Source organism: Saccostrea cucullata, unplaced genomic scaffold (assembly GCF_032062105.1).
Source record: "Saccostrea cucullata isolate Sc308-1 unplaced genomic scaffold, CSIRO_AGI_Scuc_v1 ctg889, whole genome shotgun sequence".
Classification (NCBI taxonomy): domain Eukaryota; kingdom Metazoa; phylum Mollusca; class Bivalvia; order Ostreida; family Ostreidae; genus Saccostrea; species Saccostrea cuccullata.
This window is the reverse complement of record NW_026932237.1, coordinates 11895-37694: the sequence shown is the minus strand read 5'-3', so window position 1 is coordinate 37694 and position 25800 is coordinate 11895. Positions and strand designations below refer to the sequence as shown.

At 32.1% G+C, this 25800-nt stretch overlaps 1 protein-coding gene across 1 annotated transcript; it reads left to right on the top strand.

The window, feature by feature from the left end:
• Window positions 1-5220: 5220 nt before the first annotated feature.
• LOC134234705 (uncharacterized) lies at window positions 5221-25800 on the top strand. Its single transcript, XM_062716760.1, has 5 exons — window positions 5221-5302; window positions 12483-12583; window positions 15228-15320; window positions 22571-22745; window positions 25451-25800. Exons 2-5 carry the CDS (start codon window positions 12485-12487, stop codon window positions 25453-25455), a joined length of 372 nt encoding a protein of 123 aa, XP_062572744.1. The 5' UTR covers window positions 5221-5302; window positions 12483-12484; the 3' UTR covers window positions 25456-25800.

The following is a 25800-nucleotide window of genomic DNA, read 5'->3' as shown; positions in this document are numbered from 1 at the left end:
TATATTGTTTAACTTTACATACTTATTGCAAATGATCAATGGCAATGTAAGTAAATTAAGTTCCATTTTTACAGAAAGAAAGCAGCTGTCAATGATATCAAACAGTCTAGACTTTAATTTATCACGGGGAATGGTAGCATAAAGTTGAAAATTCGTAAGTTTTAATGCTTTTTATTTTGGTAAAAATTTGTGAATGCATTAAATAATATATCACCAAATTTTATTTGTAAAATTCTTATACACTAATATATGTGTACTTTAAATAAAACAGGATTTGCACTGTTCTGTAAACGCTCTTTGTATATGTACTTTCGAGCATTTTTGGTTTCGTCTTGCAGAGAGCTCAATTAATTTCCTCCCATTCCCTATCTTTCACTGAAATAAATTGTAAATGTTTATTCATTACATAATATTCTGAAAGGTCACAAAAAACGCAGTATTTCAGCTTAAAGAAAATCTCACAGTAGGCACAACAGAAGGAAACACCTCTCTTTTCACGAAAGTGGGTGCTGAGTTAAAATTTCCTTTGAAAGTTTATGTAACATTAAGAAATTGACAGTTGTCATATGTAGTGTTAAAGACCAGAAATGAATGAATCAATGTTTCAATTTAAATTTCAAATTGTATATTTTCAGAGGTTTCACGCCATTTTTTAAAATTTACACAATATTATAAATCTTTAAAATTAAAATTCATTAATTTGAAGAAAATAATTATTTGCAAAACAATGATATGAGTCAAATACCATATCGATCTTTAAATGACATAAATTAAGCATCATTACACACCTATTTACTCTATATACTTTACTTGAGGAATGTTTAATACAGTTATACTCGACAGCAGACAAGATGGCTACAGGAAATGTATTTACGTCATATAGAGGTGTTAAACATGTACATATCAAATAATGCTCACTTGACCATTCAATGTACAACAATAAAAGAAAGGTCACACTAAGGATTGATTGACTGATTGTTTACTGTTTCACTCCAAGTCGGCAAATTTTCAGCCATGTTCACACTAAGGAAAAGAGAACTAAAGCTTTGTTACGATCTGCAGTTTCATTTTTATGTATAGATATTTAAAATATATTTCTTATATATTTGTTAAAAATTCATTTATTTTTTTAAACATTCATGGAAAGTATACTCATACATGTTATTTCATTGTTATTAACTTTGCTGTTTTTTCACTTCATGTCATCCATGCCTGAAAAAAAAAATTCGATGCAGATTACAATCAGCATTTCTTAGATCCAACATAGCAAATAAATGTAAGTATAGTATACTCAATATATGTATAAAAATGTCCAAAGTGCTTGTACTTATAAATATTTTTATACGTATGAAAATTAAGAACATAACGAACATTGACATCATATTATCATATTGACATCATATTATATAGAAATCTTTAACAAGGACACAATATAAATATTTATTTTAATATTATACCTAAATTATAGACCCAATGCAAATTAAGAGGTGGGATTAGGTGCCTAGAAGTAGAAAGCATCCCTTGTTGGCCGGTCACACCCGCCGTGAGCACTACAGCATTTAGTTGTATTATTTCGATTAAAATCGGTATTTGAGTGTACAGAAAACTCGGTTATAACGAAGTCCCTGGGATCTATGAAATTACTTCACTATATCCGTAATTCGTTATAACTGCATAAGAAATTCAATAAATTTATATAGCTGGGGATCCAAGATGATTTCGTTATATCCGTAAATTCGCAATATCGGTGTTCGTATTAAACGAGTTTTACTGTATTAACTGTGGATATTATCCACAAGTATAGGTGTGCTTAATTCCAATATGCAGACCATTTTCAGCCAATTGTTTTAATAAATGCCTACAAAGTCTATTATTCAGCTTGTGTTAAAAACAACACCTACAGTTTAGAGATGATAAACGCCTTAAGACCTAATTAGGCATCACGTGAATCATATTTACTAATGTCAACGATTCTTGGTCCTGTATGAAGGTGTTAAATGTGTTAAACTACTACTTAAACTTAAAATAAAAAAATGAAGGCATAGAACTATTCTTTTGATTTCTGGGAAAAAAGAATTGCATATGTCAAAAAATAAAAAAAAATTACGTAAAAGGATCAAACAGAAACACAAAATTTTATAAATAACATAGGTATTGCTTAAGAAACCAGAAAAAGTCGGCATGTTGTTGGGAATATGATTTGGAACACATTGTGATTGTACCTTAAACATTTCGTTTGAAATTGTAACTTTTTATCAACTGGGGGGGGGGGGGTGGGGGTGATTTCTTTAAAAGCTCTTTGATTTACCATTCTCTTTCTTTTTTTCAATGAAGATAAGAATATTAGCGAAAAAATTCTATTATATAATTGACCAATGATTGATTTCTTAATGCCCATAATTTCATAAACTTGTCAGGCTACTAATAGGCAAGTTAATGAAACAAGTACATGTGTATCAACGGTCTAGTTCAAAGTCATTATAAGGCTTATATTGATACATGTTCCAAAAGTAACTGGTCGATATAATGGCCTTGTCAGCAGATAAATCTATTATTAAGTCGAATGCTGACTGACTTTTTTCTGTTCTAAATTGGAGACCATTATTGACAACTGAACTTCAAAATGAAATAGTGAATAAAACTTTTGATTAAATAAATTGAATACATGTACATGTAGTATATTCGGGTGACATTATTTAAAAAGTCATGATATAAGGTCTTTTTTATATGTCAGGGTATATTTCGTATAAGCATTAAAACTCTTTAAGTGTGTCATTGACTGTTCTTCGACATTTTTAACAAATTTACAATTTATTATGTGAAAATATTTATTTTGAAGTTATTAAAACATTGTTCATTGCCAAAATATGTGGTTATATGTAATACAATGAAACATATGGAGATAGCGAACAGTATTCAAGATCAAAAGTCCATAAAACAATACAAAATTGGAGCAGAGCAAACGCAGACCTCCAAAACATCAGAGGTGGGATCAGGTGCCATGGAGGAGTGAGCATCCCCAGCCGAACGGCCACACCCACCGTGTGCTCCTTTTCATGATCGGTAAATAACTTGCAAATCCGTCGTCAATTCAGTGTATTAATATTGGACTAACAATTAGTATAAAAATAATCAGCCAATACTTGACTCAATGATAAATTGTATTTGCTGACAAGGTCATTGTATCGACCATAGAACTTACGAAATGATAACTTTAAACGAGATTCTTCTCCAACAAGATTCTGAAATTCTGGTTTCATCAGCTTCTTTGTCAATAATTTACCTCGTTTTAGAAATTGTTCATACGTAGAGCATGCTCTTGCGTATCGAATCAACTAAGATATATAAAGAATAAAGCTATCAGTTCTTCAGGAAAAGAAATGGAATCAGATGCCATGAACAAGTGAATATACCTCTTCAGCCGGACAAACTCAGCGTATGATCTTTGTCATGGTCTGTTAAACTGAAAATACCTTGAGAATATAGCGGGGCTTCATTGCAAAGTATTTAGTGTGAAAGGCGAAAATCGGTATGAAAAATCGACACAAGTGCAGATTGTATCTGCAGTCGATGACATTGTGTGTTGATCACAGAGATTGCGAAATGTAAACGTTGTACAAAATGATAACCTTGTATATTCAAATTATTTGTCAATAGATTTTATAGTTTTTGAAATTGTGCATAAATCATGTTCTTGCCTATCAAATCTAATGGGAGGCATAACATGCATGTGAAAATGGTATTAATAAGTTATGTTGCATCACAATTATCATAAAGTTAACTTGTTTTAAAAATTGCTATACACCAGATTTATTCGACGTAAGGAAGCACTAAACACTGCACAATAAAAGAGTTGTAACTGTTTGGTATTTTCATGCTGCTAGAGTGATCTGCTCTTAGAATTGAGATAGGATTTACACAAGCTGTAATAGACTGTGATATGTTTAGCTTTCTGTTAGACTAAGAATAAGAAATTGAATTCATTATTTCCAATATTTTTCCCAATATAAGTAAACAACCGTGTTTCTGTTCATGCATAGTCCATTGTCTTTGAACATTTTTCCTGCAGATTTAAGGAAGGTACCCTATATTGAAAATGAATTAAAAAGTCTCAACATGTGCACCTTTATCTGATATACTTTTCAAGTCCAAAAAGCACTTTTTGTTAGTGTTTAGAGCTTTCTTTATTAACATTACCTTATATTTGATTTGTAACTCATATCATTGACATTACAGACTCGTGTTTCAGAAAGGTTGTTTGTTTTAATCAAGAATAAAAGTTTCTTAGCGAATAAGGTCGAAAAAAGATCGCTATTATTAGTATGTAAGTCTGCGTCACAGGTAAGAAAATTGCTGGTTTAAATGGCTGGGGGTTGTGGCCATTTTCAGACTATTTTGACCTCCTTTAGAGGAAGAGCTCCATATAAAGGTTTAAAAAAAATGATAAAATTTTATAATTAAATTGTATGGAATTTCTCTTAGTCAAATGATAGTTGACAACTTAAGATATCATATCTAAAAAAAATTAGTTTAAATCTGGTAGTTAATCTGTTGACCCCCCCCAGACTCCTTAAAATAACTCGTACCAACTTTTGCTATACCGATACTGCATGACCAAAATTCTATACATTGTACAAACTATTCGGAATAAAATCCAATTATCTTGACTGAATGAAAAATAAACAAAAATAATCTTTTATCTTTGTTTTATTAGTTTACTTTAAAAGATGTCAATGTTTGCCTTCAAAATTCAACAACGCTATACATACATATGCAGCAATAGTTAACTGAGAGGTTCATATTACCTGCCCATTTCCGAAAAAAAAATTGCGGTGTATCAAATCAATTATCAACCATAAAAATTCATATTACCTATATACTTATACCCACACAAATAATTATCCAACATCTTACATTCCTCCCACTCTTGAGTTTCTGTTAACTTTGTATTCTGGGGAGATTTCTCGTATAATTGAATGAGGAATCTATAGGAAAAATCTCTCCGTATATCCCATATATTATCCAGACCGTAATGAATTACCCCTGGACTATGTGTCGACAATGTGCTAGTCTTGTTATCAACGTTCCCTTGTTACAAATATAGCTTATCTGCTCACCGAAATGCAATCATGTTTGGGTTAATAATTCATCAATACTACAGAGTATGACGTCCCGTAAAAAGCCAATCATCGTACGAGTTAATAATTTATTAAAAAGCTCGCAGAATCGTAACAAAAAGCCAATCGAATGTTTCGGTTCTTTCATTCAATTCACTGCAACACAGCGGCAGCAGAACTTTGAGGTAAGAGTAACATAAATCAATGATACTATCATCCTTTTTTTCTCTAGACATTGTATACAGCGCATTTTTTCTATTCTCAAAAAATACTAGATAACTTCATATTAAAATGTAATTCATATTTGATAGAACTTTTTTTTTAAATTTGATATACAAAACTTTGAACTTATGTAACTTTACAGAGAGGTCTGTATATTTATGCAGTAATCTTTAAGAACCTTTTAAATGTAACCAAAATGTCAATTTACGTATATTTATTCCTAAGTTTTTGGATTCATATTTTTTGTTTGTCATAATTTAAGTCTTTGGCAACTTAACTCGCTGTTTTTTTAAAGTTCAAACAGAATGTATGAAATTTCATTGCGCCATGTGAATTGTATAAAAGAATGTAAAATAATTAGAAAAATTATATCTGCAAGTAACAAATTATATATGAAACATATGATTTTGAATTAACAAAGTCTTTTGCATCTCTTCCATTTTCATTACAGTGTATATTAACTCATTTCATTTTAGATTTTAAAAAAGTATGATATTTGCCTACAGCAAAGTCAAAACATTTTAAACATGAAAGTATTTTAAAAATTTTATGTCAATAATGTGAACACTTTACGAATTTTTTTTGTACATCTTTAACACTTAAATGAAACATGATTTTGATTGTTTTGCTTATTAAATGTACACCAAGATATTAAATTTTTATTTTGGCACAATGCCAAGAAACCCAGAATTTATATGGTAAAAGAACAATGCATAACTACAAAGAAATATCTTTACCAAAGTCTCATTTTTCCGAAAAACCAAATATTTGTTTCGAATTTTAAAATTATCTTTTAGTATAACATAATGATGTCAATTGTTAAACATTTTTTAAACAATATTTTAATTTAAGTAACAAAAGTAAAAATTCCTCTATTGAAATCCTAAAAGTTAATTATTTGTAACTCTACTAAGATCTGGGAAAACTGGAAAACGGTTCTTTGAATGACGCCGTGAATGCCGAGGTACCATGTCACAATAGATACTGGCTTAAAAACAATCGTCCAACGCTCAAAGATCGACGATGTCCATTATAGGTCTAATTTTGTAATATGAGTAAAAAGAATTCCTAATAGGGCGCTTAAGCAAATTAAAAAAAAACTTCGTTGACACAGGCTTATATAAAGTATTCCCAGTGAAATATATGGAGAAAATGAACAGTTTTCAACATTCAATTCAAAATAGGAGCTAAAAAGTAAAATTCTTGGTTATTATATATCATTATTTTAATGAATACGAAAGACATGAATATAGAAAAAAGGCGAAATAAGTTTACTGCAGTAAGTGTATTTTTGAAAATATCTTTATTTCATTTTAAGAAGCATTCGACAGTACTACTTTGTAAATTTTTCAGATGTATTTGTCTGGATCGATGTTTCAAAGTTTGAATGCATATTGCCTTTTTTTCTTTGTTTCAGTTAACAAGAGATATAAATTATGTAATATATTTTCATTTAATATATTATTATTTATCTTCTGCTTGATTTTCTAGTTCAGCAATTGAAAATCAAATTAATAAATCAAATGAAATAAAAATGTTCCCTTGGAAACAACTGTCTATTCTGTCTACGTTATTCTAAGTCGTAAGTCGCCCGCGTGGCGCACTGGTTAGAGAGTCTGCTCTAGAGTCGCGAAGTAACGAGTTGATCCTACGTCGCGGGTTCAAATCCCACTGTGGGACTTGGAGACCGGTCCTTCAGTTGAGACCGTATAAACCAAGGTCCCGTGTCACAGTAAGTGCTGGCACAAAAAAGATCCCTCCTGCGCAAAGGCCCTGAGTGCCAAGCATAGGACAAAATTTGCAGCTCTCCATCGGCAAGTGGTGGCGTCTCCATATGAAAAAAAAATTCTCGAGAGGGACGTTAAACAATATACAGTCAATTAGTCAACGTCATCCTACTCATTCGATTGATTGTATATTGTTTAACGCCCCTCTCAAGAATTTTTCACTCAATTGGAGACTTCACCGTATGCCGGTGAATGGCTTCAAATTTAGACCTATACTTGGCACTCAGGGCTATTGAGCAGTGTTTGTTCTTCATCGTGCCAGCGCCTATCGCGACACGGAACCTCCGTTTTTAAGGTCATATCCGAAAGACCCGTGACTTTCATTTCTGATGCCGAGCGCTTGGCGAAGGAACAGTCACTATACCTGTTCTTTTACGTCTTAGGTTTGACGCGGCGCCGCGGACGAGAATCGAACCCGAGCCTCTCGATCACGAAGCGAACGCTCTACCACTAGGCTACCATTAACGGTCCTACTTATTCGATAGGCAAAAGCTGACTCTACGGAAGATCATTCTTTGCTCTGAACTGAGGCAGACTACTGAATTATATGTTGATGTTACATATATCTCAATAGTTTCGTTTAGAGACAATATTTTGTAAATTCTATGGCCATTGTAATGAGGTTCGCAGCAAATATGACAAATATGACCAATCAATGAATAGTATTTGGGCGTAAATGAGTGTCGGTCTTAACTAAGACAATAGGATGAATCTTTACCATGCTGATCCATACATAGGATTAAGATAGTTTTGTCAGGTGGGCAAGGGATGATTACACCCCAATACACCTTATCCCACCTTTCGAATTCCCCTCCGAGTTTTATGCCATGTTTATAGATTTGTATAGTCGCTGGCGTGGCGCAGTGATTAGAGTATTTGTTGTAGAGTGGCGAAGTAAATAGGTGATCCTTTCGATACGGGTTCGAATCATACTGTGTGACGTGGAGACCGGTCCTTAGGATGAGACAGTATAAACCAGGTATCTTGTCGCAGTAGGTGTATGTGAGAAAAAGAACCCTTAATGTTTAGTGGCCGTAAGTGTCTAGTATAGAACAAAATTTGCAGCTCTCCACCGGCAAGTGGTGGTGTCTCCCTATGAGGCAATATTTCTCGAGAGGGACGTTCAACAACACACAAACAAAACAGATTTTTATATTTTTTTCTAGACCGATCGTTGTCCTTGTGTACACGTTCACCTTTTTCTTAAGAACGCTTTCAGAAATACATTTTGATTATTTTTGTTTATAAAATATCTGAAACAGAAAACAAAATTAAACCTTAAATTTTTATCGATTTCACTGATAAACTGAATGATTAATTGTATTTTGACCCATTCGACAATTTTACACTCATATAAAGCCATCATCCAATACCGCTAAAAGGATTCAAATTAAGGTAATTATTCGGCACTCGGGGCCTTTGAGCAGTAAGGATTCTTTATCTTGCCAACACCTTCTGTGACTTGGGACCTTGGTTTTAAAGGCCTAATCCGAAGGACCGATGGCTTTCACTTCTAGTGCCAAGCACTTGGTAAAGTAAAGGTTACTGCCTAAGTTTACGTCTAAGTTTGACGCGATGTGGATTCAAACCCCAGCCCTCCGATCACTCCCATATATCGAAGAAAGGTAAAAAAAAATGAAAATGCTGGTTTTGTGAGGCAAATAACCACTATAATATATTCGTACGTTTCATCAAATATTTATCATGCATTTCCTCGGATGTTTTTTTTTTTTCAAAATGTCTAGGTCTCTAATGTATATTATTGATTGGCACTTCAAACGCCTTATGGATCGATTTGAAATGTACAAACATTGCATCAGATGCAGAACATCATTCTGACATAAAGAATTCAAAAGCAATGTTGGAGGGATATTCTTTGAGGATTCCAAACCATTAATATGAAGAGGGTTATAAAACAACAGATTCAAAATCGGTTTGTTTAACAAATTAAAATGCATGATCATTCCAGTATGTTCATTAAAATTATAAATCGAACTTCAAATAGAATTTAGTACACACAGTCATATAAAACATTCCAATACTAATATTGCAATTTACGAGAATCAACATTAGTCATATGCATTATGCATTAGTTTAAAACAAATTGATCTGTACTTTTATGATAGTTCAAGATAAAGACTAGTTAGAATAAAATAGGTACCTATTTTCAGATTAAACAAACAAAAATAGAATCAGCAATTTTGTTTCTGCTTGCTAATGCAAAACTGGAGATATGTACTTCACGAAGTCGAAGAAGAAGCAATGCCTCTCTCTCTCTCTCTCTCTCAAAATTATTTGACTGAACAAATGTTTTGTTTTAAGGTTAAGTTTTAGATCTGTTTTCTGAAATTCTATGAATGAACAGTTGTTTGCGTTGAAAAACAAATATAAAAAATACCTCTGAAATATAAAAATAATAAAAAATTCATAAACCTCAAAATATCAGTACATTACTCCAAGTCTTGGAATCATCAGTAATAAATATTTCTGTTCGTCTAAATTTGTATAAATAATTCATATTCAGAATTATAAAAAACAAACGGTCGATACAATCCACCTCAGTACCGATGTTTGATAACATCAACATGCATAAATGAAACACGGTTGGATGGGCACGAACCGTTTCAGAAAATGTTAGTCTTTTGATCTGTTTGCTACATAACAATGCATCAATTTTTGCTGGCTTGATTTTGGATTTTTTAATGTTAATTTTTATATTTATTTTATATTTGAGTATATTTAAAAAAAGGTTTATTATGAACATAGAACAAACACAGAATCTTGTTAATGTATAGCAGGCATAGATCATGCCTATCAATACAGGAAAAAGTGTCGATGTTAATTGTTTATTTTTTAATTAAATTGGTTTCAAATTTTTGTCCTGTATTTCATATTTTCACATTACTTAAAATTTTAGCAATACATATTTTCCTTTCAAAATTATAAAAGAGATGATAAGCTATGAATTGTGTCTACTAGCTTCTTAAAATGGATTGTTTCAAATTTTATATATACATGTAAAGCTTCATTAAAGCATTTTCCAACTAGCTTTTGCATTGTTCCTTGAACAGGCAAGGATGTATTCAAATTTAATACCCAATCTTGTTCCAACGTATATACTATTGACAAAACGACGAATGACAGATAAAGGTGATGACAAAAATGTAGCAGAACACAATTTAGCAATTCTGGTAGCCAATAAAAAGAGTCAAGTGAGAATAGCCAATAAAACGAGAGTTAAGAAGGACCTAGTAAGATTAGCCAATAAAAAGAGCGTTAAGATAGATCAGACGAGATTAGCCAATGAAAATGGAGTCAAGTGATATTGGTACTTTAGACAACAAGTGTAAGACATCAGGTGGCACGAAGGAAATTTTATGGCTTAAAACGTAATATAACTATGTGCGAGACAATCAATGAGTTCCAGAATGCCCCATTATAACCCAAGGGACAGGTGCAAGATCATTTGTCGTTTGGATTTTGATGAAAATTTGTCCAAATGAAATTCTCACTTGAAATCTCTTCAGAATCGTATTTCGTGAACTAAAGACGGTAGACCTGCACTAGGTTTTACTAAATAAACATATGTGGAATCATCAATGTTCGTTGTTGACCAATGTTCGTGAATTTTGTGGCTTGCACGTATCCACGAATTTACATCCCGCGGCCAGGAACAATTATTTTATCAACATAATTACGGGTATAGCGAACCAATTTCACTGGTCCCGGTGACTTTGTTATAACAGCGTTTTACTGTATTTATCAAATTTGTATGAAATATATTGAAATAACGAAGAGTATTCAAGCTCAAAGGTCTATAAAACAATATAAAATAGAAGTAGAGCAAACACGGATCTTCGAAACATCAGAGTTCGGACCAGGTGCCATGGAGGCGTGAGCATCTTCTGCTGACCGGAATAAAGGAAGAGTTAATTTTTCAATCATCGGGATAATTCATGAACAGGCGAATGTATTACCAAAAGGAATTAATTTTCTCTAAGCATTGATTAATTATGTGTATGAATTTTTACATTTCGTGATGAACATGAATTTGTGGGTCTCTTCATACCTCGAAAACAACGAAAAGTTAACCCAACAAACTAAAGTGACTTCATGATAGTTTAATTGACGACAATCTTTTCCATTACTACAAGGAGCAAACGGCGTGAATAACAGGTCGGCAGGGGATGCTCATTCTTCCATGGCACTTGATCCCACCTCTGACGTTTTGGAGGTCTGTGTTTGCTCCTCTCCTATTTTGAATTATTTTATGGACTTTTGAGCTTGAATACTGTTCGTTATCTCCATATATTTCATTCTTGATAATTTGATTACCATGCATTCGTTATCTTCATAGTTCAGTTTTATGAGAAAACTTGTTTAACCAATCTTGATATGGTATCCCACTTCTTCAATGTATACTGTACACATACAAGTTGGCCATATGTAGATACATATTATGAATGATTTAGATGGCAAATATAATTACATGTTTCATACGGTAAAGTTAATTACTCATTCAACACACTAATCAATATCTGATTTACTAAATAATACGTGATTGGAAGGATACAGAAACAATAACCGTTGGAATTGCTACATTTGGCTGATTAGATGTTGCAACTTTTGGAGTTGCACTCTTTATGTACATCGAAATCTAATTACGTTACCCCATAATTGCTGTCTGTGTGGTAATCACACTTGTTGATTACAAAGCAATTTTCAAAGATGAAATTTATTGCAGTCAGACACAGTCATTAGTCAGGAATTACCGTGGGTCTTGTCTTGAATCACAACCTTCAAAAAGCTCGTCTTTGAATCCAGAGTTGTGTGTTTTTATTTATTTATTTATTTTTTTATTTTTATTTTTTTTTTTTTTGCTTTTAGCATTTTTTTTTTGTCCAAAGATTAAAATATTTTAAGGAGTTGTGTCAATAAACTATTTAATCAAAGTTATAAATTATTTAGAGAGAAATTTTTATTGTGTTATTTGAACAACAGTGATATATTGAATAAAATATATCTTGAAGTAATATTATACATGTAATATTCTTTTATTGGTGTGTGATTAAGTTGTAAAATGTACAGTTAGATGATTCAACATTACTGAAAGGACAGTGTACTTTTCAAAATTAGAATGATTGAAAAACGAAAAAAAAAGCAAACATTAATCAAAACGGCATCTGTTCCTTTTAAAGTTTCCAAGCTTTGTTTACTGGCGTCAATTCACTCTAATTCATGTTAAATAAAATTGAGGGTTACATTGATTTAAAAAAGAAAAAAAATTATTATATTTCGTAAAAAAAGTCAGGAAATTTTTATTTCGTTTCCTACTTTTATCATTTTTTTTTTACAGAAATGGAGATGAGTATGTCAGCCATGTTGTATTCCGGCCTCGTTCTGGTTCTGGTATCGTCTGCATTTAGTGTCCCCATAGATGTGGCTCGAGACACCGAGGTAAATCTATCTAGCCTGTTACATGTAAATAAACAAAAACACATATTATCTGGACATCAGTAGTTCCTTAATAGGTAAAAAACTAAAAATATGCAGACACGATAACTAACTCTCCAGGTAAAACTTTTAACTGACAATAGGTAAAACGGTAAAAATATGCAAATACGATAACTAACTTTCCGGATAAAACTTTTAACTGACATGATTTCAGAATACATAAGGCCCGAATTAAAAGAGATATACTGTACTCCTCATGCAGAGAAATACTGAATTAGGAAGCTTTTTGTTACAAGATATCTGCTATTTTTCCAAAATGTTATTTTTTTTATTATATAAGTGTATATGTTGAACATATATTGATAAAAATGGCATAATGCAGAGGCATAAGTTAGAAAGTAACCTTTATAAAAGAAACATTTCAATAGATGGAAACATCGAATTTCAGAAATGAAGTTCCAGCTATAGAATTTTAAGTATTTATTTTATTTGGCATGTTTCCAGTATGGACTTGAATTTGAATAAATGCCCCCTGCTGTCATGAATCATATCATCTATACTAGCTTTGTTCGAACTTATAGTATAATGACTTGAATGCTAGCATTATATCTGATTGCATGCTGTAATAATTTATTTACACTGTATATACATGAAATAACTAACTGTTTAGTTAAGTATGGATCTTGATGCATATGCATGGTTATATAACTATGTTCTCCTCTTCTCCTTTTCCTACGTCAAGCTAATTCTAATTCGTTAGAGTGGACCTTGATCAGAAGGTCATGGTTTCGAATCCTGGCCGTTGTTTAAAAAGGGCAAAAATTTCAGAATTCCTGATTTTTAAACTTAGCGCCATTATTTCATTTATATCAGGGTTTGTATGAAGTCACGACAAAAAAGTACAAGGCAGATGTTAATGTTCGATAGGGAATGATTCCTTTTTAATGGCCCCTCATCCATTAATTTCAGAGGTTCCTTTGTGCTCTTTTTCGGTTTCTTATAATTTTAAGGACTTCTTGACTGCTGTTCGTCGTGTCGATATTTCATATGATGCACATGTAGTAACTTATTACATCTCATTTTGGATTTTGCATTTGATCATTGAAATGCTTTCATTAGCCTTGTCGAGCGAAATTCTTTGTGTACTCATTCAAGGAGATAAATGTTGTACAATATGACTTATTTGATCTTGGGGTTTTGCTTCTCTTCAAGAGGGTTAGGGGGTCGCAGTAATTTTTAGACTATATTGATCTCCTTTAGGAAAAGAGCTCCATATGAAGATATACAAAATTGGTCAAATTTCAAAACTAAAATCTGTGAAAATTTTCTTTGCCAAATGATAGTTGACAGATTAAGATATCATATATAAAAACTTGAGTTAAACCTTATGGTTAATTTGTTGACCCCCCAGCCTCCTTACTGCATATCCTTGCAAATTTCAAACTTTCAGAAAATCCATTAAATTATTAATGGAATTATTTACAGTGATTTTTTTTTTTTACATAAACAGCTATGTAAAATAATGAGTTTTTGATTAGAATCGATTTTTATTATTAAGAAAAAAAAACACGATATTAAAATAACAAGCTTCAGAGACTAAAGCAAATGTCAAAATCTGAATTGATAATCCAATGAATACTTAATCAGCTGTTACGCATCTTGAGTCATCAAGTCGACAAAACATTGTTTAGTTTTCCAATGTAGTTATTCATGGTTATTTTTTGTATGCTTAACGCCCTTTCGAGACATATTTTACTTATACTGAGATGCAAGCATACCTCAGTGAAGGGCTTCAAAGTTGGATCTGTATTCCACACGCAGTGCTATTGGGCAATTATTTTTTTTTTTCGTTCGGGCATTTACTATGACAAGGGACGTCGGTTTATACGGTCTTATCCAAAGGACCAGTCTCCAAGTCCCGCAGTTGGATTCGAACTTACAGCGAAATTTTCATTTGAATCTGCTACTCTATAAATGAAAGATATGGAGATAACGAACAGTATTCAAGATCAAAAGTCCATAAAATAATACACAATAGGAGCAGAGCAAACATGGACCTCAAAACATCGGAGGTGGGATAAGGTGCCATGGACGAGGACAAAAAGGCACACAGTGGAAGGCATGTCTTGAAAGGCAGTAAATTATGTTCCTGTGCATAAATACAGGCAATATTAAATGGGTTCATTGCATACTAATCATCCTTCAGGTCTTCTCCTCATTTTCAAAAAACTCCTTTAAACCTCTCAAGAATTTTTGCCACTGAATTAAACTTGAGTTGCATGATGATTTGGTTTTTACGGTAACTTTTCCTTAAATATGAAATTTTTAATTGACTTTCGAATTTCTTGTTTTTATCATAATTTTTCAAACAGTTTAATACAGATTATATCTACATGTATAAACATGATTAGGATAAATGACTTTGATTGATGCTAGTGATAATTTGGATGACATGTCGATCCGTTGTCATCTCGAATTATGTTCTCCCATGTTTCTAAGAATATTCTTTTGCTGTTTTTTCAAAACACTTTTCATCTTGTCCCCCCGTTACATTTTATTGATGTGTCATCAATCACTGCCTTATTCCAGCATTTAAAAGACAAAGAAACTTTTTAACGTCATAAAAATTAGGATTTTCTGTTTTCAGAGTGATCAACATCTTGAAGACAAACGACCAAAATATATGGATACAAGAGACCTTGACACATTCCAGAAACTTGTTTACCTGGCACTGAAAGGGGTAAGAGAGAGAGAGAGAGAGAGAGAGAGAGATGAGAGTTTATTTCAATCAATTTTCAGACAAAAATGTTTGACTGTATAGAATGCAAATAGGCTGTGAAACTGAAAAACACACACTGATCAAAATTAAATTTTGATGAGTAAAAGACATTTTACAATTAAGAGACTTCACAATACATGCAACAAAGTTTTGTACAAGATCAGGTAATAGTGTTTACATCTTGTTATTGGAGTAAATTATTCAATACTAATGTCTTTCATCTAAATTCAACGGTATTGAAATTGCGATTGACGTAATTAGATATAAAAACTCATTGCATCTAATTGTTAGGTAAACATGGATTTACTGGTATGGTATCCTCAGTGTTTTGAAGTAAAGAGACAAAAGAGTTTTCGAATCAGCTTCTTTAATGTACATGATGTATTCATTATCTGATTGCCTATGCTAATCTAAAAGACAAACTGATTGAACTTTTTCTTGTTTTAAGTCTTTTTGTCGACCGATGAATGTGATGTAAAAATATAAAGTTCAGCAAGCGTGAGAAATCGTATGGATATCATTTGAAATCTCTATGAGCATATATCTATTCATTTGGCAACATTTTCTAACGTAGAATATCCTAAATGTCCTCATTAAATGGAAATAAGTTTGAATGTTGTTTTCCATAAAATGTTCATAAGATACACAGATGAATAAAAACAGGCAAACTAATCGTAAAAATGTTAATAAAAGTATAAAGGTTTAAAAAGCATATTATTTCATGGGTTTAAACATGCATGTGAGGCACTTTGTAATGTCTGTAAGTCCTTGCATGTAAATAAGCACTATGAAAATATAAAGCAATGATCGATGTCATTATTAATAATACCCAGTAAAAAGCATCACATACTTGTTGTACTTGGTATTTCCAAAGGTAGGATTATTAGGCCTTTCTCTATACGATGGTCACACCCCTATGTAATGAACAGTTCAGTAGTTAATTCAGTTTAGAATCTTTTGCAAAACAATATATATTAAATATGTTTTTTTGGTTGCTTGTCTGTTTCAATTAGTATTTTTCACTCAAATTGAAACACCACCATATAGCGATGGAGGGCTACGAATGTAGACACGTACATGGGATGTACGGTCTTAATTTGAGTATTCGGTGATCTTTTTTCGTGTCAGCATATAAAAAAAGAATAGAAATGTGTTTTTCGGAATTATTCTATTGATTTGTAGTAAAAGGTGAAGGGCAAATATCCAAATGTGTGCATAAAGGACAAAATAGGGTTAAGACCAGTGTTTGGCCCCCGATTTTGGGTGTCTTTCAGAATGAGCCAACAGTTTATCCATAAAAACCTGTTGTCACCCATGCCACAAAATGAGTATTGGTTCTAACATTTAGAATATACAGAGATCACAGTGACATCAAGAAATACGTCAATTTTCGAAATGTCTTATTTTTATGCAAATTTTCATAAATTTTACAGCACATTTTGCTTCGGAAAACATAGAGCACACGCTTGCCCATCTACCAAATTTATATATTGTATACACTAATATCAAATGCAGTTTATGCGTAAAAATCTCAGAGCAAGCTTGTGCTCTATGTTTTCCAAAGAGAAAGTTATCTCAAATATGATGAAATTCCTCCAGAATTGAAGAAATTCGGGAAAATGTCCTACTTCTGCACCCTCTGGTGGCTTCCATGTAAGCTTTGAATCTAAATTATGTAAAACTTCTTAACCACAAACTATCACAATTTTACTAGTGTTCTGATTTTTACATCAAATGGGGGCCAGATTCGGCTGTTACCCTATCTTGTCCTTTGTATGCAATAAATAATTTTAGTTGTTTCTTAGGCTTTTGCAATGTAATTCAAGTTGATGTCATCTTACATCATACATTCTCTGCATTCGATCGTTGGTTTTGACATACAGTGATATATATATATAATACATAGAGTACCTTTAAACGAGTGTACAATGTATCTTCAGGTATCAGACGAGGGGGCTTCTAAAAACATTGTGGTATTCCTACTGCTATGCGCAGAGAAGCTATTTTAGGCAATGCAAGAACAAAGGAAGAAAAAAGGAATTAATTTGCATATAAGCGATATCGCCTGTTTCCCAAAAGTGATTATAAAAAAGATACTTGTAAGATATTTTGAATATTTATCTCATAATACAGAAGGATGAAAACGTTATATTAAAAATCGATCGATTTGGTTGGTCTTACGTTTAGAAAAGGATGTTCACTATTTCCAGGAATTAAAGAATTCAGACACGGAAGTATATATCAGAATATCAACGGTAAATTATTATTCTTGTCGACATTACCTATTAAACAACAGAGAAAGTGTTTCCCATAATATGACAGGCAAGGTTTGACAAGCAAATAAATATTTCAATACATTTGCTTTTCAGATGTCAAATTTGTTCATTGTGTTCTTGTGTGATTACAACAGATCATATATCATCATTAATCCAACTCAAACATAGCACTTATGAAAGAATTAATCCATCAATGTAATTCATAATTTATGTGCGTTGGGTACTTTTAAAATTGTTACCCATCCTACACAGCTGATTTCTATGAAGGTTTGTGAAATTGTTTTGTCTTTAAGAAAAGTTGGAGTTCAACGTATATTTTTTTTTAAAAATCTGAAATCTTAGAAACAAGGCAACAAAACGATTTGAATCGTTTTTTGTTTTTATCTTTTTAATGTTTATAAACATTATGACAGTTTGACAAACAAATATAGACTGGTATCAGATCTTCAACGGTGATTTATTTAACATCATAAATTACAATGGACCGGCCAGGTAACTACATGGTATTTTTTAAATAAATAAATAAATTTCTTATAAGCCTGGTGCAAATTTTTACTCTTCTTTATCCTTTAAAGGGAATTTGCTTATAGTCCACAACTTTAATAAAAACATTTCGCAAATGTCCATTGGACCTCTCACTATTTAATGTTCATGTTTAACCTTAATGCAAATAGGATCACGTTGTCAAATTATTCCTCCATTTAATAGTAAGGGATTCACGTGTGTCATTTTCCTATATTTGTATTGTTTTATGCTAGACAGAGAAATTATGAACAAAATAGAGAGCATCTCTCCCATGAATTCGTATAACAAAATCCCTCTGCTCGTATTTCAATAAAAAATTATCCTTTTTCAATTGTTATTGAGACTTAATTTTCTGATGAATGATACTGAAAACAATGAATAAATCATACATAATATCATATCAAACAGTTTGATCGGGGTTATTTTTTTCTATGACATATCCTGCAATCCTAGAGAATAATATGACAGTAGAAATATTATCATCAATAAAACGTCATGCGATCCATTAAAGTTCAGTTCCTGGTGGATTCCACTAACCACAAAAAAGTCTGGTAAAATAAATTGTCAGAATGTTAGAATTCATTTTGACAGAAAGGTTTTTTTTTATTATCATGTTTATTATTAGGGTAATGGAATAAAATTAAGTTGTAAAACACAATGTTTCATTACAAAACATTTCAACTGCCGCGGTATCTATTTTTAATTCATTCATGTATAAACACACTCATAAGGAATAAGGAAGCTCAATATAACATAGACGTAAATGCATTTGTTTATGGAAACACTATACTGGCTTTTGTATGAAATTCCTGTCTTTCTCAGTAACCTACAGTGTTTCCTCAGCTGTTTACTGTATTTCTACAGTATCATACGATACGTCTCCTTTGTACACACTGTATTTCTCTGCGTGCCACGGTATATATCCCCAGCATGGTACGGTTATCAACAATAAGCCCCTGTGTGCCTACTGGTAAACACAGTAGCCTAAGGTATGCCACAAGATGTGCAGCAGCATGTCTCTGTATGGTTTATCGAAGTAGAATCGTGACCTAATGCAAGATTTTCTATTTAATTAAATGAAATTATAATGATTAAAAGGAATAAATAAAGAATTACTTTTAAAATATATTACTTTTTATGAACATAAAAAACGTTATCTGCATAATAATGTTAAAAGAAAAAAGGGAGGAGAAGCATGAAAAATACTGGTATGCAGATTATTAAAATAATAAAAGTTAACTTAAAGTCTATCTGGTTCTTTTCTTATTTACATTATATTGTAATGAAAAAATTGTTATTATAAATACATGAACATATGTTCGTCTCATTCTGTCTACTTTGTACGTAATTTTACTGTTTGTTGTTCACTGGAACACAGTAATATGTTTTGCTAACGACTAGTGTTCAATTATGAGAACGGTTTTCAATATAAAACATTGTTCAGCAACAGAAAGCTGACTGAGTTTAATATATGATTTCACTTTATATTTTAGAAAGAAGTAAAACATGTATATAAAGAGATATATAATCCTTGTCAAATCAAAAAAACAAGTAGTTGCCTTTCTTAGATATAACAGATAACAGAACGGTGGCTATAATTTTCATACATTTCGTTCGCAACGTACTTTTAATTATACTCACTGAATCAGAAAAGAGAACTGAAAAGTTTTATACAGTTTATGTTATTGGATACAATGTAAATGTCCTGTTCTAACAGGAAATGCTGTCTAGAATTCCAAATGGGAATTGTAAGCATTTTTACACCTAACAAGTGATGGAAGTGTCACACTTAAATTCGCTGATTCTTCATTGACGGCAGGTGAGAAGCAATTAATCGCAGTCTATTTTACCTGACCACTTGGAAATTGACAAGTCTGGAGTAAATAACTGTTAAGTGGACGTCTGATCCATTATCTGATCTAGGAACTGTGATTAAACAGTTTGATAATGGGTTTATAGAGTGCTATTATATGATGAGGGAAAGTCAAATGCGTTCAATAGATTTTTTTTTTGCAATATTTGAAATAAATTAAAGCTTTAAAAGGTACTTTCTTTTGATATCAATTATTAATGCTAGCGTTGTTTAATAAATTGAAAATTACAATTTGTATAGTGAACGCTCTTTTGCTTAAAATTTTAAAATTATAGCATTGATTTGTTATACGAGCAAAAGATGATTCGGTGTTTATGCTCTTAAGAAAATCAATAAAAATATATACAATTGATAATTTTAGACTTTAGTACTAAATGATGATTGTTTGTTTGTTCGTTTGTTTAATTTTCTTTCATTTAAAACGTTTTTCAAGATTCTGAAAAAAAAACATTAAGTGATTTTTTTCATATCTTGAATACCAATAAAGAGCATAAATTATAAAGTTTTGTGAACATATATGATTGAATAAATCAAGAGGATTTGAAACAAGTTTTTTACAACTTATTGGTTCCTCTCCTTATATAACAATATGTCATGCAAATAAATGTAATACATTTCAAGAGCTATAAGAGAATATGTCGTCATTTTGAAACCTACATGTTTCATCAACAAATTCACGGACAACAACTTCTGCGACATGGGACCTCGGTTTATACAATCTCATCTGAATGACCTGTCTCCACGTCTCGCAGTTGAACTATTTTCATATAAGCATTTACAGTTATACTGTCTCTCGTCAACGAATCGGGATTTTTTTTTCAAATAAGTTGGTCCGCAATACAGACTAAAACGTGCAAACCCAGAAATAGCTCTTTACTCTGATTAACAGAACGAAGAATTTAATTAACTAAATGACTTTTACGTATGCTGCGCGATTCATCGTTTGCCTCCGTTGAGACTATGTTATTTACACGACTAGAAAGTAGAACAAAACGAAAAACATTAGAATTAGGAACACATAGAAACACGTACATCTTTGAAGTAGAATGCTATGCCTGTTATTTTTAAGTCTATATATTGAATCGAGCAAGATGGAAAAGTAAAAATAGTAAAATTATGTAAACGGAGAAACACATATCCCTTTGAAGGGATAAGTATAGCACTTTTTCTATTTTTGATTTTCTTTAGAGCGTCGATTAAAAGTAACAGTAAAAAATGCACATGTGCCCCTTATTCATATACCTATTTATTTAAGAACTGGATTGAGGTAGAAAAGTAACCAAATCAGATCGGACAAATCAAGAAGGGTTTTGAGCAATTTCATAATTAAATATGTGATTATATTCATTTCTTTTGAGCAACATATGTTTAAATTATTAAAGGAGGTTCCTCCTTATAAAATAAAACTGAGATTTTTATATTTATATTCAATTAATGCAGACCTTCTTATAAAGAGTCTGCCATATTTGTATTATATCATATTTCTGTAGTGAATAAAGACGAAGAAGGCCAATAAATAACTAAATTGTAAGACAAACGAGATGGCTTCCTTCTTGCCATAGTCAACACTCCGCCATCACCTGCATATGGCTTTTACACAGGCTACACTCACATTGTTATGTACAGCTTTTCAACAACCCTGTTTGAAGTCATAATTTTGTAAATTCTAGATGGTTCTTTATGACCGTTATAAATTTGATACCTCGTTAGACCATTCATTTTATACTTAATTTGACTGTAGAATGTTCCTTCTTCTTGATTAATAATTTAATTTCAGTTATAACACGTCATTTGATTGGTTAAACGGTTTTATCCATTTTGTATAACATAACTTGCCTACGTCACAATGAGTTACGTCAAAATCGTATTACTCCGCTTGACGTTAACTTTCAAAATATGCTATATTTGAAGCCTTTTTCCGAAATAAAAAATAGATAAATTGTCTCATGCCTACATTGAAATTAAATTATAAGGAATGAAGCCAATGAATGAATGCCCCAAGTTATGTTATATCGTATAACATAAGTTGAAATAAGCTTCATTCCTTAAATAGATTAGGGTTCAGGCTTTGTGTAAACGGTTTACAGGGGATACTTACTCCTACATGGCAAATGATCCTCATTTATATCCCATTCACTGATTTGTCTTACTTCAAATTTTAATGTACTTGTGCTCTTTGTCTTCATCCTTTTTCACCTTCATAAAAACGACTGTGATTTTAATGAAAAAAAGAAATTCTCATTCTCACGGAGATAACGAAGAGCATTCAATATCAAAGTCCATAAAACAATACAAAATAGGGGCAGAGCAAACACGGACCACCGAAACATCAGAGGTGGGATCAGGTGCCATTGAGGAGTGAGCATCCCCTGCCGACAGGTCACACCCGCCGTGTGCTCCTTGTCATGATCGGGAAATAACGGAAAAATCCGTCGTCGATTTAGTGTATAAATAATGGACTTACAATAAGTATGAAAAACGTCAATCAGCATTTGACTTTTAATTTAAATAATTTTCATTTAAATATATTCTTACAGTTGGTCGAGGAAGGAAAATTGAACCCCGATATGATGGCGACGTCTAGTGAGAGTTATTTTGACAACCAGGCCGAGGAAGAAAGTAAAAATAAAATCTCACCCGAAAAGCGTGGTCATCTCCGGATCTGTGTCCGCCGTTCAGGGTCTAGATTCTTCCCCTATCCCTGTTTCAGAGGTGAGTATTTTTGTTCACTTTAAAGTATTATATCAAGGTACATTGTTTCTATGAATTCTCCACGATTTCTTCCATTGAACAATATGCTAATTGTCTTCATATTCGACAAAAACATACAAAATACCGTCTTCCTATTTTTGGTTGATATATAGAAAACATAAAATTTCACAAAGTACAAACTATTAAATCATATACCTACAAATATGAAAAATAAAATTTTCATAAAGATCTAACAAAAAAAAACCCCAAAGGCTTCGTTCATAGAGTTTAGTTTGGAATATGATGCAATTCCCAAAATCAATTTCAATCTCATACATGAATGCTTGACGCCCGCGATCATCTAGGATTTTGTTCCTGTTAAAAACAGAAAATTCAGTTTGATTCAATTTACAAACGCAGAAAATCATTGATTTGTTCCAAGAATTTCAAAGATCCGGGATTAGCTTGTCTCTGCGTGTCCTGCTTTATCTATTATATCTTACATTGATTTTCAAAGCACTTTGACTTGTCATACTGAGCATATATATGTTTTACTATTCTCCCATTTCCGCTTCATTTGGTTGTCTTGGAAAGTGCACTGAAGGGTTTAAATTCATTAAAAGAAATTCTGAAATATTTCCGAATAATATTTGATAGGAAAGACAGTTGATCGATTAATGTACAATGTATGGATGCAAGTAAACAAAGAGAAATAGAAAGATGAAAAGCATATAAAAATAAAAAGAAAAAAAACGTTTTTTCCAAGATCAATGTTAAAATGTCGAAAATACAATTATTCATAGAAAGGCAAACAATTTTTACCAGATCATATAAAATAACTTCTCCTCGCATTTACATGAAATATATAGAGATAACTAACGGTATTCTAGATCAAAAGTCCGTTAAAAAAAATAAAAAAAGAGGAGAGCAAACACGGACCTCCGAAACATCAGAGGTGAGATCAGGTGCCATGGAGTAGTAGGCATCCCCTGCTGACCGATCACATCCGGCATGTGCTCCTTGTTATGATCGGAAAAATAACGGGAAATCCGTCGACACGTCAGTTTGTAAATAACGGACTAATAATTAGTATTAAAAGCGTCAGTCAGCATTTGACTCAATAATTAATTGTATTTGCTGACAAGGCCATTGTATTGACTATGATAGAACATAACAGATGATGACTTTAAACGAGACTGATATTCTTGTTCCATCAACTTATTTGTCAATAATTTACCTCGTTTTGGAAATTGTTCATACGTAGAGCATCTTCTTGCATATCGAATCAAGTGAGAGATATAAACTCCGTATGCAGGTGATGAAGGTATATTGCTGCATAAGTAACTGAACTAGACGATTGAAAAGTTAAAGTCATCACGTTTATCATGCGCTTCGTTGTTAGATTACCATTAATGTCTTTTTCACGTAAAATATCCAGATATTAAACAGATGTGTCAGACTCTGTGGTATCTTTTACATCTCAAGCTCACAATGATATATCGTATCTACATAAGCATGGAAAAAATTATTGTTATTTGACAAAACGTCGTCTATATATCTAAATGTTGAGTTGAAGGCCACAGCAAGTGTTTCCTTCTTTTCATGTATTAGAATTTGGACAAATTCTGTTTCTCTGAATACAAAAATAGGTCTTCTTATAACAGGGCGCAATTGGTACCCATGGGAATTCAAACAGATTGTTGGAAGACCTGGTCTCCAAAAACCACATAGATATTGACAATCAGAAACTCAAGCATCATATTGATGTCAACTTCAAAGTACTTGTGTGTACAATTAGAACGTTTTTATAATTTTGCAAATGGCCAATAACACGGCGAGTAAATTTATTAGTTCCATTTTTTTTAAAAAAGCAACTGTGAATGAAATCAAAAAGCCTGGACTTTAATTTATCGTGGAGAATGGTTGTGCATATTAAGTTGAAAAGTCATAAGTGTTTAAGATGTTGATTTTGGTAAAATCTTATGATTTCAAGTTTACCAAAATTTCCTTGGAATTTTTAAGTATCTACATTTGATTAACACCACTTCTAGAATATATTATCGCATAGTACTCTTCAAATTTCTCCTTCAATACTGTAAATATTTTAGTCAGGAGTAAAGAAAGAGACTTGGATAAACATTTATGGAACCCGCTATGTATCTTTTTTATAAGGACTTTTATGAAGTTTCGGAATCTAATATAGAAATGGTAATTCAATCTCATTTTATTGTTTGGGATATTAAAGATATTCAAAACTTACATACGATTTTAAAGAGTCTCTTCCGTTGTAAGGGAACTATGAGCATAAGTTAGATTTCACTTGTAGAATAAATCCAAGTTCTTCTAAAATACAATTTATATAATGTCAGCCTTACAAACAAAGACAAGGTTGTTACCTGCTTTGTCAGCAGGGACCAGTACGTACTGATCGTGTAATCTATCTAATTTTATTTTCACTTCTGGATTATTGAATACAATAGGATAGATGGTTTTCATATTGCCCCTCAGTCTTTTTGATACGAGATTACGTCTGCATGTAATATGGCTAACGCGCGGTATTCAATCTGTCGGCATGGCCAGGATCTTGAATTCACTTGAACTCATTTCATTGCATTTATATCTGTCCAGGATATAAAACCTATATGGTGGAAAACTGCGTATATTGGGGGAGGGGGCACACAATATCTTATGAATGTGCACTCATTTATAATTCTTTTTTCTTTCAGGTTAAGCAGTAAGAGAAATCCCACCAATCAGAACATATCACATCTCCTGAGGCCAGAATGACCTTGACCTATTAGGTCAGAATGACCTTGACCTATTATGTTTCTTTATTTATTGGATACGTGCTTACTTTTCCAACATAAGACTATAACATAGTGCTAACACGTATATTTTTCTTTTTAAACATAAAAGAAAAGTTTTTTGTTTATATTCATGTTGTATTAATTGTAATATGTTAAAATACAATGACATCTTATATCTGTTTGGTGAAATAATCTGCCTGTTTATTGTCTTAGACTTTATAGTATCAGATGGAGAGACTTGTCAGAATTACATCGCTATACTTCATCAT

Coding starts and splice junctions, on each gene's coding strand:
- LOC134234705 (XM_062716760.1), top strand. CDS start 12,485: ATGGAGATGAGTATGTCAGCCATGTTGTATTCCGGCCTCGTTCTGGTT. Junction 12,584..15,227: donor ATGTGGCTCGAGACACCGAG/GTAAATCTATCT, acceptor TTCTGTTTTCAG/AGTGATCAACATCTTGAAGA. Junction 15,321..22,570: donor TTTACCTGGCACTGAAAGGG/GTAAGAGAGAGA, acceptor ATATTCTTACAG/TTGGTCGAGGAAGGAAAATT.